The sequence below is a fragment of the Accipiter gentilis genome, chromosome 21 (assembly GCF_929443795.1).
Source record: "Accipiter gentilis chromosome 21, bAccGen1.1, whole genome shotgun sequence".
Taxonomy (NCBI): Eukaryota; Metazoa; Chordata; class Aves; order Accipitriformes; family Accipitridae; genus Astur; species Astur gentilis.
In genome coordinates this window covers 7,537,263-7,552,081 of record NC_064900.1, presented here as the reverse complement: position 1 = coordinate 7,552,081, position 14,819 = coordinate 7,537,263, and the positions used below count along the sequence as shown (strand labels likewise).

General features: G+C 42.4%; 1 protein-coding gene across 1 annotated transcript in view; it reads right to left on the bottom strand.

The window, feature by feature from the left end:
• Nucleotides 1–13,733, bottom strand: part of DPT (dermatopontin) — a 28,513-nt gene extending 14,780 nt beyond the window's left edge. The window contains exons 1-2 of the mRNA XM_049824611.1: nt 13,427–13,733; nt 3,435–3,560 (exon numbers count right to left, since the gene is read on the bottom strand). Of these exons, the coding sequence (XP_049680568.1) occupies nt 3,435–3,560; nt 13,427–13,725 (425 nt within the window). The 5' untranslated portion in view covers nt 13,726–13,733. The remainder of the gene's footprint in view (nt 1–3,434; nt 3,561–13,426) is intronic.
• Nucleotides 13,734–14,819: the final 1,086 nt, after the last annotated feature.

The following is a 14,819-nucleotide window of genomic DNA, read 5'->3' as shown; positions in this document are numbered from 1 at the left end:
ATGGAGACAACTGGAAGAGGAAGCTATCAAATGCCCAAGGTGAGAGTTAATTTAAAACAAAGAGTTTTGTTACTTCTTAGTATTGTCGGTTTTCTTAAAAATGTCTTTCTCCCCATATTTGGTTTCACAGTGAAGGATTCATTGCGCATTAAAATTGAAGAGTGCTGAGAAATTCTGCTATGTATTGTCTTTAAATATGGATTGTCCTATGTGTCACACATGATCCATGAGGCACCACAGTCATTGCATATTTTCCTGGTATTACTTTTCCACATAGTCGTATACTTGTAAATGCCTTTGCATGAAATTAGGCTGCTTCAACCAAGAAACAGGAGTCAGCAGCATGTTAATAGCCATTTCTCCACAGATAGTTTATTGACAGCTAGTTTCTGGAACAAAATAAATACCATTATAGGTTGGGGCAGAAACTGTAATAAATGATGATACTGTATACACACACACATTTCTATTGTGTCTTACATGCATATACGTTCTGAGGTTCCACCCGTGGTAGCCCAGAACTGCTTTGCAGATTGTTTGGAAAACACGTTCTCTCTGTCAAATGCATCTTAAACAGAGTGCAAGGTACAGACCAGAAGTGTGATGTGTGAACAAGGTTTTGTGACAATAACTTGGAAATGCCAATGGGAGTGAAGTTGTGAGTGAGAACTCCTGGGCTTAGGGAATGGGAAGTTTAGTTGCTGTACACTGAAGTTTAACAATTCAGACAAGTCACATCTGTAGCAGTAAAAGTGGGTCCAAAGCATGGGGTTTCACACTACCACATTGCAGTTCATGTTGCTTGTATGTTCGCATAACAACTAGCACTCTCCCAGACACTGTCTAGACAGGGTAAAGAGAATAAAACAGAAAAGAGACCATTCCCAGGAGACAATAAGCGGGAGACCACTGTTTTGGAGAGGGGAGTTTACCTGCATGGTGTGGGCTCTCCAGCAGAGGAGTCCTCTTGTTTGGGATCACAGGATAACTCTGGCAGAAAGGGACTTCAACAGGTCTCTGGTACAGCCCTGCTCAAAGCAGGGTCAAACACGAGGTCAGACCAGGCTGCTCAGGGCTTTATTCAGTCAAGTCTTGAAAACCTCTAAGGATGGAGCCTGCACAGCCTCACTGGGCAACCTGCTCTACTATCTCACTGTCCTCGTAGAGGAAAATGTTTTCTTTGTATCCCTCTGAACAGCAGTCCTGTGCTCAAGCGTATCAGCTGTTCCCCCCAGTTTGGTGTCATATGCAAACTTAGCAAGAGTGTGCTCTGTTGCCTCCTCAGGGTCATTGATAAAGATGTTAAGCAGGACAGGTCCCAGGGTAGACAATTAGTTACAGTCCCCTGCTCATAATGGGCACCCAGGCAGGGTATCACCCTTTAACCACTCCCCTCTGAGCCTGTTAAACCACGAGGTTTTTACCTATCTAGTTGTCTGTCCATCCAGAACATAGCATCCTAATTTGGATAACTGTATGTAGAAAGAGCTTGTATCTTCCTTAATAACTCCAAAGACAGAATGAGACCTTGAAAGAAATTGGAAGAAATATATTGTAAGGAGGCACTTCAAGAGAGTAAGGTCAAACCAGGCTCTCAAGTAGAAGAAACTGTATGAGAGACTCTCTAGGCCAAGACTGGATATGGCAGTGTCAAGATAGGCCAGTAGCTTGAACAGAACAAACTGGGTTCCAGAGGGAGTGACTGAGCCTGGTAATATAGGGTACGAAGTGGTTTTATAATGAACACATACTCATAAACTATGCACCAGAAGCTTTTCATAAGCTAGGTGACAGGTCTTCCCAGAGGTTTTACAGTTCTTCCCTCCCAGAAGAATGTGAGCACACAGGATTTCTACCCTGACTAGAGGGAGAAATGCTTCACCTGCCTTTGAAATGCTGCCTTTTCTGCATGGAAAGACAGTAGCAGCTGAACTGCATAAGGCATTCTTTTCCAAGCATAAAAATGGAGTGTTGTCACTGTTGGAAATAGAAGGGCAATATAGGAGTCCGTGTGCAGCTTGGATGGAAACTGCAAGACACTAGTAACCCCAAACATTTACATTAGGAATTGCATTACTCTGAATGCCAATTTGCAAGGCAGAGACAAAGCTGTTCCCAGTTGTCAAGACGACGTCTGAGGGAAGCAGAACTGTCAACAACAACAAAAGAGGTCAGAGAAGATTTCTGTTGTCTCTCTGAAAATGCATGCAGTATTAGAGGAGTAAGAGAGATTGGAAGAACTGCTTAAAAGTTAGAGTGAGTTTCCCTCAGAGGGAAGAGCCTGGGCAGGTATGTAAATAAACCCCCAAGTAGAGAACATCCGTAGGCAGTGTAGGCTGAAAAGGGGGCAGAAGAACGTTCAAAGACTTTGTTACAGAGTTCCTGTCATTTAAAACTTTAATAATAATAATAATAAAACCCCTTTTCTTTTCCTCCTGGCTGCAAGAAGGCTGAAGGATGCAAAGCAAGGCACTGCTGTTGTGTTTGGCCAGTAGCCAGCCAGACAAGTAAGGCCAACGGGCATGTAAACAGTTTGTATGCATCTCAATGGGAAGTTTACTTCAAAGCTGAGTTCTGGAAACAAAGATTCAAGCACAGATTTTTTTTTTTTCCCCTATTTTCTTCCTTTTTTTTTTTTTTTTTTTTTTTTATGCGCAGGTCGGTTATTCTTTGTATCAGTGAGAATAGCTGGATTATTAGCCCTGGAGTGTAAAATCATGACTTCTGTTACACAGAATGGACAGGAGCCATATGAGCTTTCTCTATACAGTGTACTACTGTGCTTCTGTCTCAGTTTAGAGAAACCACACCTGGGGGCACAGGGAAGCTCAAGATGTGTAGCTCATTTTTCTGTAGCCTTTGTGTTGAGGTGAGGCCACCTTTTTTTTTTTTTTAGGTTTGGTCTATGATCAGTAGCTCATTTTGACTTTGGTCTTCAAGCAGCCTGGAGAAAGGGAGCAAGTTGCATGCACTACAAATATCCCAGGTTGTCAGCCAGGGGATATTTTTTCTGAGGTAACTGGCAGTAAGTTCACTCCTGTAAGTCATTGTGGCACAATAGTGTAGTGCAGAGATGCTCCTACTCCTGTGCTGGATTTGTAGTGGGAGCTATATCACCACCTTTGAAATGCTATTCCACTTTGGAGACTTCTGTCATGGTTTCCAGCTTAGCTAGGCTGCTGCTGGTACCCAGACCTGTTCATTTAGGGCTAGCTACTGTGTTGCGCTGTTCAGCCTAACTGTGCCCTCATTCTCTTCCCTTAGCCATGGATCCTCAAGAATACTGTTACCAGACTGGAAATAACTTGCTTAGCCCCATAAAACACAGCTAACTTTTTCTCAGACAAAGTTTTTGATGGGCAAATTGGCCAAAGACATTTGTGGGGACTGCTGGGAAAAAGAGGCTAACAGGTTTGGTTTCTGCTTGAACTCACCAGCATGAATATGGGCATCTCCGGCTATAGCGGCAGCAGTAAAATTGCCATTCCCGGTCAAGCACAGATGGGAAGTACTGACTCTGGAAACCAGCCACCAGCCCATTGTTTGAGCAGGTTTGATACCTAAGAAAGAGGAGAAGAGAACACATAAGGAAAACAAGATATTAGATTCCTTGATAAGTTCAAGCATTCCTGAAAATAGCAATTAAAATTTTGATTCAGGGTGGAAGGTCAGGGTTTGGCTTTATATCGAGAAGCACTGTATGCACTTGCTGTGTATTGAGTAACCATTTTGTATAAGAAAGCAGCAGTAGTTAACTAATAATGTCGTAATATTTATGTTGCATTTAAAACTGTTTAAACTGTTTTTAAGTATTTAATCATTCCGGTATGCTAATCAGGCAAGAAGATTGTTCTGGTGTTGACATTCTCAACTGTTTACAAATCATGAGACTGACTTCAAAATAGTCCATTAATACTTTTATCTTTGACTGTTGGTATTTGAGCATTTGGGGTTCACTGGAGTAATTTTATCAACTGCTTCTCTAAAAAAAAAGAAGCCTTAGAAACTCTTTTATAAAAGAAGTTCAGCAATTTATTTTATTTCTTACTCAATTACCTGTCTCCAGGAGAAGGCACTCTTAATTCAAAACATTATAGGCTTGTGATGAAAACAATCACACGAGGAAAACTGACACTCAGATGTTAGGAAATTATCAGACTCACATAAATTTTGTGACTGGATTTTCAAAAGAAAAATCGGCTGTTTCATGCTTTCTGTGTACTCAGGAATTCTGTCATGCATGTAAATCACTGCCTTCAAGTAGAATAGACATGGTCTTTAAGCATGCAGATATATGCTTCTCTTTCTGCACACCCTACAAGCATCTGGACACTGATACCCAAAGTAATTCAAGTGATAATCAGTTTGAATAGCTTGCTTCTTGGAGACTAAAGACAAGGAGAGCATGAAAACAGACAGCTCATTAACTCAGCTATTGAATGCTCATTCTCTCAAGCACCCTCCTAGCCTCATTGTTTCCCTGTTGGAGAAAATCACAGGAATTCAGTTTCTTCCATTTCCTTTCCTTTTCTTTCTTTTTCATTCATCAAGGAAAACTGGCAGCCTAGTGCTGCAGCAAACTTTCCTTGTGATACCATGAAATCAAATACATAGATATATCCCAAAGACACTTTCAGAGGTAACTTTGTGATTAACAAACACCAAAAATTTCCCCTAGTTTCATTCAATGACCTCATAGTTTATTTTAATGAGCCTGGAGTTCCCAGGAGGGAAAACACATCATCTAGCAGAGTTTGGTGTTTGGAAAGTCATTCACTTGGTGCGTACAGGTGTTAGTGCTCCCAAAGTGTGAGGCTCAAGTGTTTGTATGCAAAAGCTGAAAAACTGATCCATTTTGACCAGTGCAGGGATTAATTCCTCTGCCTAACTTTCAGCTTCTACCTTTGAACCAGGGGTCTCTTCCATATGTCCCTTCCACTGTGTTCTGTTGTTCAGACAAGAGTATTTACATTTGTTTGTATCCCTGCATCTCCCACGTTGCTGGGGCCACACATACTTGCCGTGCTTTGTGAGACTCTTTCGAGGACCTTCAGAGTTAAGCAATGATGGGGACTCTGGGTTGCTATGGTATCACACCAAGTAAGGCAGTTTGGCTCTCACTCAGAGGATTTCAGCAGGACTTTGATAGGAAGTTGCTCTGTTTTTTGGCACATAGGCCATGGGAACATATGGCTAAGACTCTGTGCTAACATATTGGATAGCTGCAGATGATTGGTGTTATCCTGATGGAAAAAAGGTTGATATACAGAAATATAGGGAATGGTTGTACCTGTTGCAAGATGAGTATTAATCTGTGTAAAGTAGAACCAAACTTGTATCTCTTCATCATCTTCTGCCTCTCCCCCTTCCCATTGCATTTCCACCGCTCAAGTCCTTGTGTCCCTGGGAGATTTTCTAGCTCTTTTGCATAGGTGCAATAATGGGAACATTTCATTCCTCCTTCTCCTTTGCACTTCCTCTCAGAGGGTCAGCATTGACCTGCAATTTCCCATCCCCACAGATCAGCATCTAATATTCCTGCCCGTACTTGTCTTTGTGGCAGGTTCTTCCTTCTTTTCTCTCCCCACCTGCTCACATTCAGTCTGAGAAGTCCTGCCCTCCTTCCTGCTCTCTTTGCCCTCCAACAGTTTTTATTTTCTTGACACCTCTACTAATACAGTCCAATTTTGATGGAAAGGTTCATTTTGAGAGAGACTTCACTGATGGACCCTTCTCTCTATAGTGGATTGGAAAAATCTAGCTAACATAACAGTCCTATGTTTACATGTGTACATATTTGGGCACCAAACTTCAGGAAGGTTTGGTTATTTTTGATCCTGATTCTACACTCACATGAAAAATTTGTTTTAAAAAATATAATATTTGGAGCTGCCTTAAAAATTAGTTTATTAGAGAGTATAACCGGACATAAGCCATGTCTTATAATTGCCATTTTATTTTAAAAACATCCAAAGTAAAATTTGAAATATACTTTTAAGGTCATGTTCACTTCTCCCTCTCTACTTCTGTCTCATACACACAAAGTCCTGCAATCCGTTACTCTCAAGCTCAATATTGGGTTCAGCAAAAGGTAGTAGTGACATTGAAGTACTTTTCTTTAGCTTTGAGATAACACAGGATTTTTTTCCCTGATCTAATTTTCAAGTCAAATCCAGATATTCCTCCAAAAGTTAAGAGATGCTTTCAGAAATTGGAGTGCTTATTTGTGACCTCATATATAAACTTTTTTTTCTCTTGTCATTTCCCAGTTGGCCTCTTTCCTACGAGCAGAAAGTGATTCTTCAAGGGAAACAAACAACCCGTCCCTACACACTTTTTTAGTCAGATGGTCTATGCACTAATCTGAAAACAACACTTAATATGTAAGGTTTTCTTCCTTCTCTGTTGAATTCACTACTCCTGTCACAGCAAATCCTGCAAACCAGTATGGAGAATAAAAACTAGCGATTCAGGGCCTTTGATTTATGGCCAAGTGAAAAAAAAACCACCTAGGCCCACTCTGTGGCACTTTTGCTATAGAAGATCATTCAGTATTCAGAGTTAATGTTACTGGGTTCTCCTCACTCATGAAATCCTGACATTGCTAAGAAGAGAGGGAGATATCTCTTAGAAGGTGAATGCAGAGGAGCGTGAGAAAATGGCTGGGACTGTGTGGGATTAAACTTGGCAATGGTAGGTTGTTTTGTTTTTCTAGTTGGCTCAAGTTGCGATGCATGAAGAGTTGCCTTTTGGATCTGGTACTGGGAGAAGAGGAGGTGAGCTGGCTGGTAGGTGAGGGAGTGGGAAGACTGGTGGTGGTGAGGGTCAGGTGCTCTTGAATGGGAAGTTGCTCTTCCCTTCCCTCGTTTACGTCTGTTGGAAACGACTACAGTGTTCCGTAGAAAGTAAGTAAATTATACAGCCTTATTTTGGGAGGAGTTCTGTCTAGTAACAGCACTATGGGAGCTGAGGCTTTTCCTGGCCTGCTGCAATTGCTGTAAAAAGCCTCTGATTTGCCAAATCTTCTTCTGAACTGGTTAAGGAGTGTTGTGCATCTGAGTTCTGTCATGGCAAGCAACCAAAGTGTGCATCCATGTTATTGGTTTAGTTCAGGTCAGGACTGCTTTCCTTGTTCACCAATGAACTTTTATCTGTGAGACCAAACTAGAGCTGGTTTGAAACAAACCCACTCAAAGTGCATATGTGGATTTTGGGTCCATGCATGAACTGTTTCATCCTGCAGATCCACTTAAATTGTGCCACATTTTTTGCAAACTTTGATATAGCCTCAGCGACCAAGTGTATACCTCATTGACTCAACAGTTGCCTGCCAGACTGAAGACAAATATTGCTTGCAACAGTATAATTGTTTTGAGCAATGGCACCAGTTGTGGTGACACTTTGTAGTTATGCCTATATCTTATTTTTGCTCTATGCCTACATCTTATTTTTGTTCTTTGCTAGATAAAGCCCCAAAATGTTGTGCCCCACCTAATGCTGGTGGTGCATTGTAAACCTCTCCCCAAGGCTCCCTGTCCCCCTCAGATACAGCAGGAATTAGCCTGAGCAGCATGTTGTCCTGAGGATGACAACCCAACGAGGAAGCCTGTTCACTACAAATCCGGTCAGGGAAGTCCAAGTCAAGAGGCACTAAGTGGTGCAGTAAGTGGTGCAGTTAGAGCCTGCATTGAGCCCCTGCTGCACTGATCGTGTCAAACTCCCTGAAGCTCTCTGGAAACATGCAGAGTCTGACACACAGCTCAGTAGTCACTGCGTCATGCTTCATTAAGGGCAATTTGTTCCTTACAACAGGGTAACCTGAGAGTGTCATTCTAGGTACTTAAAAAAAAAATCCCACTGTTTTCCTGTAGAGCAGATGGCTCCTGTAAAACTTGCATCACTAATTACTTTAAAGCTATCTCTCTAGAGCCTCTCACAGCAGAATGAATCTATATGTTATGGAGATATTATCAGACAGGGCAAACTGACCCAACAGAAATAATGCTGCGTGCTTTCATCTGCAGTCCTCCCTGGAGTGCGTATGGAGAGAGGTGGCCTAATCTCACGCAGCCAGTAAGACCATGGTTAGGGTGTGGGAGACATTTTGAACGAGACATTAGATAGACTGTTTTCCTGGAGTGTTGTTTCACCAAAATCTGTTACTTTCAGTATCCAAAAGTTAATTTCCTTTTGGTACAGCTGTGGAGGGAAGGCTCTATCCTGCTCTCCCGAGTTGTTTTTGTGGAGTGTCCTTCCTCTGTGCAATTTGGTTGGTTGCATGATCAAAGCTAATTTAATGGTCAGTCTGTTACAGATGAGTGGGGAGACATTAATGGTTGAGGGCAGGCTCAGGACACTTGAAACACTGGCAACTCAGGCAAAGGGAATGACTTTTCTGTGTTTGGTTAGGCCATGGCAGTCTCCAGTGGCCACTTCTACGAGGAGCCTTCACTATCTGTTGTGGGGTGGTAAGATGTGTTGTTGTGACTTCCACGTGCCAAAGGCAACCTTACTATAATGTTCAGCTATCTTTTTCCTTTCATTTAGGGGTCAGTGATGACTTTCTTTCCCCTCCCCGCCCAAAGAGAAGGCAAGGGCCTATTTACCCTGTTGATTTCTTCTTGACAGTTGCTGATGAAGCCTCCCTATCTGGAGAAACACCCTTCTTCTCCTCAGATGCTCCCACTGGACTCAGTCCATTGCAGCTGTGCTAAAAGCTTGCAGCATTGTCCCTTTAACATAAACTTAGGGTTTTGAAGAAAATTAACTTGTTTGCATAGATAGCACAAATGGGAACATTTTGAAAGGGCAGCTTGATTATTGGGTTTGGGTAATACAGTCTCAGATTTGAGACTTGGGATTGGTCAGGGATTGAGAGCAAAAACAGTTCCTTGCAGATGTACCAGGGTGTGCTGCCAGAGTCTGAACAGGAGGCTCCTGGAGACACTTCCTTTGCTCGTGAGTCTGTCTTTGCACCTAGTTTGTGGGAAATAGGGCTGTGTGCCTACTTGAAGGATTTGTGCGTGCGTGTGTGTGTGTGTTCCTGCACTTAAAGAGAAGGCAAAGGAGAGTGAGAATGGGAGTGGGGAGGGAGAATCTAGATATCTGTTTTTTCCAAGTCCCACCCAAACACTTCCTCAGAAGTCTAAACAAGGAAAAGAGGCAATAAACATGCATTAAATACCACTTGGCTGGAAATGTTTCTGCTTTGTGCCTTATAACTGAGAGTAACTGAGAGTATATTGGGGATATGGCATGGCTCCGTCTGTATTATGTGGTGTAAACCAAACTTTTTCTCCTGGAAGGAAGAGTTGCTTGTCTTTCACTTGCAAGCTTTTGTTCATTTATCTGTGTGATCCCTGTCCTTTGGTAGGCTCACTTTCAGGCAAGAAAAATAGTTTTTCTTAAGTACCTTGTTCAAAGACTGGTCTGTAGAGACACCTCTGTAGTATTCAGTGAAGCAGTAAAGAACAGTCTCACCCTCAGTCACTGAGACCTTACCTTTTCTTAGGTGGTGAAATATTTACCCAAGGTCAAACTTCCTCCAGTAAAAATGGAGCTAAGAACATAAGCTTTATTCTTTCTGAAAAGGCAGGATCCCTTGAGATGTCACAGCATACAAATAATTAGAAAGACTGCATAGAATCAGGGGATGTCCTGAAAACTTTTCCCTGCTCCAGACAGCAGTATTTCCAAATTACCCAGGAACAGATTCTGCTCCTAGTATTGAATAGCATCTTGGTTAGCAGATAGCCTCTGCAGGAGTAAGGTGTTGGGACAGATTCATCAAGCCTTTGTACACATACTTAACTTTAAATGTATTCACAGATTAATGAAGCTGAGAAGGCATCGCTGGTCATCTGATCCAATCTATTGCCAAAATTTTCCCTATGAGTCCTGTAACATGTTCACAGGTTTCTCATGTCCATTCAGCAAAACACAAAAGAACATGCTGTCTTCAGAAGTGTATGTACATACATGCTTAACTTCAGGGATGCATCTATTAAATTAAGCACCTATAGTTAGGTGTATTCTGAATTGCCAGTAGGCAATTCTAGGCAACTGTCAGAGGTGATTGATATTCATGAGTCTGCTTCTGGAGAGAGATGGGGTGCCCCAGAGAACAGTTTTTAGACTACCTGTTTCTCTCCATTGACCCTGGAAGGGGGCAGAGGTCATAAACTAGGCATTGCGATTAGATGCCTGACGTGGATCTGTGTTGTTGCCCTCTTCCTGTTGAATAATTTTTTCGTATCTACAAGATGCAAAGTCTTACAGGTTTAATCCTGGAAGTGCGTATAATACCTAGTGTTAGTGTAGGAAGCAAACTTACCTAAACTAGCTCTGCCAAGGGTTCCCTCCTGCCCTCTAGCTCCCCAACTTTCCTATCCTTACACTCCCCACATCCATTTCTGCCATTTCCCCCCATGCTAATGCCCAAAGAAAATAATAAGTTGGAGACTCTTTCTTCTCTCTACTTTATATTCCCACTTCATTTTCGCTCTCAAGCTTTTCTTGGTTTGTTGTCTTTTCTAATGAAATCTCTCTTGGGTTTGTCTCTGTTGTGCAGCTGCACAACAGTCAGGAACGGTGATTTGTCAAATGCCATAAACTTCATTTGTCAGAGGTCATTTTTTGGTGTTTCTGCCAGACTAGAGTTTCTGGGACATGGCTGAGAAACTGGAGGGAATTCAGAGGAGAGCTGTATGTATGATCAGTGCTTGCTTAGGAGTGTTGGAATGTAAAACTTCCAAAGGAGAACTTAGAATGGAGATGTGTTCAGCCTGAAAGAAAAAGCATGGGTGAAGGTGCGTGGGTGAGGGAAAGGCATAGCTGCTACCTATTAATAAGTTAAAGAGATTTTACAAAGGATGCAGTGTGCTTGTTCTCATTACTCAGTGAAGCTAGGGCAAGGAATAAAAAGCCTGAATTACAGCAGAGGAAATGTAGCTTAAATTTTGGGAAAAAGTTGGCAGCTTTGTAGTTATTGGCGGTACAAGCCATTGAATCTCCCTGGATGTGCAAGGTGAGACAAAATACCCTGTGAGGCAGAGCTGAAGAAGGAATGGTACAGTCCAGCCTACATCAATGGGGAATGGACTAGGTGTCCATGGAATGGGTGCTGTGTCAGCTGACATGAGGGTGACGTATTGCTCACCAACAGACTGGTTCATCAGGAGATCAGCAGGGAAACAGAGGTGGCCAAACAGGAACTAATGGTACAGACTGTGACTCACATTTGTGGCCCCACTTGATTACTGAGTGAATCTCTTTAGAATTGGGGATGGCTCCAAATAGCGCTGAGCTGGGCATGGAAGAGACAGAGAAAAGAGAGGCAGCTATGAGAAGTATGACTGCCAAGAGAGGTGGTGTGGGATTGTTAAAGGCCCTACAGGCTATATCCGTGCTGTCACATTAATTTGAGGTTTGCGTTTGCACTCAGACATTCCAGGCTGGCTGCCTGCTGGCCCACACTTGCACTCCAGTCTGGGATGAGCCTGCTAGGTTCTTGGGCAGCAACGTCGGGGCACAGCGAGGGATGTGCTGGCCTACAGCAAGCCTCTCTCCATGAAGCACTGTAGATGCAAGCAGCTCAGCCCTGGGTGCAGAAAACTGCAGAACACAACCAGGCACAGCTAGCTAGGATTTATGAAAGTAGCCCAAGTAATTAGGAGCATGAGTTCACCTTTGCAAAGGGTATGTGTTCCCTAATCACTCTGGTGTATTCTCCCCTCCCTCAAAAATAGAAGAAAGAGAGAATGTGATCTATGCAGAGAAGACAGATAGATGTAAGGATGTTGGACTAGAATGGTGGGCTAGGGAAGAACTAACTGAAATAACTCTAAAAGCTAGGAATGAGAGTGAAACAGAGTTAAACACATTAAAGAAGGGTTGGAAAAGAAATACATTTGGAGAAAAGGTAGGGTTGGCAATAGGGAAAAATGTAGGCAAGAAAGAGGACAAAGTGGAAAGACTTTTTTAAGAGGTGAAGGAAAAAAGATTCAGATAATACACTGTGGATGTAGTCATGCTGAGCATACAGAGCATGGTGATGAATATGGCCCCATGGTTAGATAGCAGAAGAAGACATTCTGTATAGACTTACACAGTATCCTGTTTGTGAGAAGTGAACTTGAGCAATTGCTGCTAGGGATTTTTAGAAAGAGAATAATAATTTTATTTTGAACAATAGAAAGTCCTAATTCCAAATTACTATGCAATAAGTAGAAATTGCATCAATGTATGAAAAATGAAGAAGTCACCCAGGATTATCACAGTGTCTTCTTTCTGCCTGTTTTGCAGCTCTCCCGCTTTCTTTCCAGTTCTAATTCCAAAATTAAGTATAGGGTCAATCTTTTTTCCTTAGCAATTGCATCAGCCATAGGAATGTATCACGTGGTAAATGAAAGAGTATGAATAATTCAGAACAAGATTTTGAATCATTTAAAAAGCAGAAGCTTCACATTTCATTGCTAACCTGTTCCCATATAACATGAAATCTACAAAAATCACATTGCAACTTCTAGAACAAAACCATTTCAAGTATTTGAAAATATTCTTGCATTCATTTCATTCTGTCCAAAGAATATTTCAAACTCAGAGTTTTCCAAAACTACGTTTCAGATTTCATGAAAAAATCAGAAGATAAATACTGAGTACATGCTGCCTAAACATGAAACACTATACCTATTTCCAGAAATTATTGTGGCCATAAAATGTGACGACCTTTGCCTCTAAGGTTGATGGAAAATGTAACGTTTAGTTAACCAAAACTGACTGTACCAGGGAATTAACATGATCTTCTGCTATCATTATCATGCATATATATGCCACCATTATCGCTTGTTAGCGTGGGTTTTTGGCTCCTGTAATACTAGCATGACTAGAAAACAGCCTTTGACTGTGCCTAAGCCAAAAAGCTTAGCAACAAAAACACAAAGAGAAAAGCCAGTGCAATACAGAGAAGGATTTTTTTTTTTCTAGTGATAAGAGCAGCAGGATAGAGTGAAGAGTTTTACAATTTGTTCCCCAGTTTAGTCACTGATTCAATGTGTGGCCTTTCAAGAGGGAATTTATCCTCTCCTCACTGAAGGCTCATGCCTCATTTTCCTCATCTGTGAAAGAATAGCAAGACCAAACCACTTTGCAGCTGAGGTTGTGAGTGACCAGATGACACAGCATTTCTAAAGCACACCGAGATCCTCCAGCAAGAAATTGCTACAGAGAAAGCAAATGTGATGCTGATCGCCTCACACACATGCATTGCGATTAATGAGTCTCAGGCAGTCATTCATTCAGGGCAGTGAAGCTGCTGGTTATGACGGCATTAATATGCATTTGCATTGTTCTAGCTGCAGTATTGGCACCTGCATTCCACAGAGGGTATCGGGGCTGCGCCCTCCGGGGATGGTTGGGGATATCCTACCATTCAGTTCCCGCCCTGTTGATCTCTTCCCACCAGCACTCTGTCGGCTCACCGAGGCTCTGGGCCGCCGGCATGCAGGCGTAGTTCCACAGTCTGTCGGAGCCTTCCTTCTTGTTGAAAACACTCCTGATGGCCACAATCACCTGCCCATGTGGGCACTGGAAGTTGAAACCCTGCCGGTACACGTTGACCCATTCATCATTATCTCCATAGTTATAGGGACCGTAGTAATAGTCACCGTACTGGCCCCATGCCACAGTCACCAGAGGCAGGAAAACACAGAGAAGGACGAGGTCCATCCTGAGGATGTTCCTGGCTTAGAAATGCCCTGCTGGTTTGTTGGGCTGGCCCTTTTATATCGCCTCTAACATTTGGCTTCCAGATGTTATGCTTCCAGATCCAAGTGCAATGTGTCATTGCTTAGCAAACCTTCTCTGAGTTACAGACACGTCCAATTACTTTTAAGGTGGAATTCTGCAAGTACAGTAAGTCTGCAGGCCGTAAGAGCAGGGTCTTCCTACCACCTCAAACCATCTGTGATCCCTTGCTGCAGAGCTACTGTATAGAGCAAGATACGCATTGTAGTAAAACTGTCACAGACATTGCACTTTTATCCTCAAGACAGCAGTTAAGTTTGAAAACTACTTTATTTGAAATTAAATCTCTGTTTGAAGTTGCCATTTTCCATCATTAGTAACATGCAACAAAATGTGACCATGCGTGTGTGTGTCTCCACCCTCTTTTCCCTAAATATATGTGACATGATTCTGCCAGTCCCTAGAAAGAAGGGAATTGGACAATTGGGGGAATTCACTGCTCATGTTGTAAAAAATCCTTTAGACATTTTGGGTTGGGTTGGGTTGGTTGGAAGGGAGGTAGAGCCCGAATGACTGAGACTCTGGCTTGGCATGGAAACAGCCCACCTTGAGAAGAAGGGCATCAGCTTCTTCCATGCAGAACTGATTTTTCTATGACTGTGTGCAAGTACTGTGAAACTGTGGACTTGGCAGATGTTTTAATGTGAAGATAAAGCATATAAGCAAGTTATGATGAGATAAGCTTCATGTGTCACCATAGCCTATTGAAATATTTGAGCAAGGCCCTTTAAGCTATCTTGCATTTATCATGGGCTAGAAACATGGAGCTACTGCTGAGGAACTGCTGTGCCGCAAATTCAAAACCTGACTTGCTACTTGTAAATGTGTTTATCTGCCACATCCTCAGGTTATTTCTTTATCAGGAACCTACCCCATTCAGGAGGGTGGAACGGCGTGCTTTACTTGTGTACTTGACCCATAGAAAGCTGTGGGACTTGAGCATGTTTTAATAAGTAAGACAGTCCAAAGTCAAGATAACATAGTCTACATATGCGTATGTTGCCAATGCTGTGTTA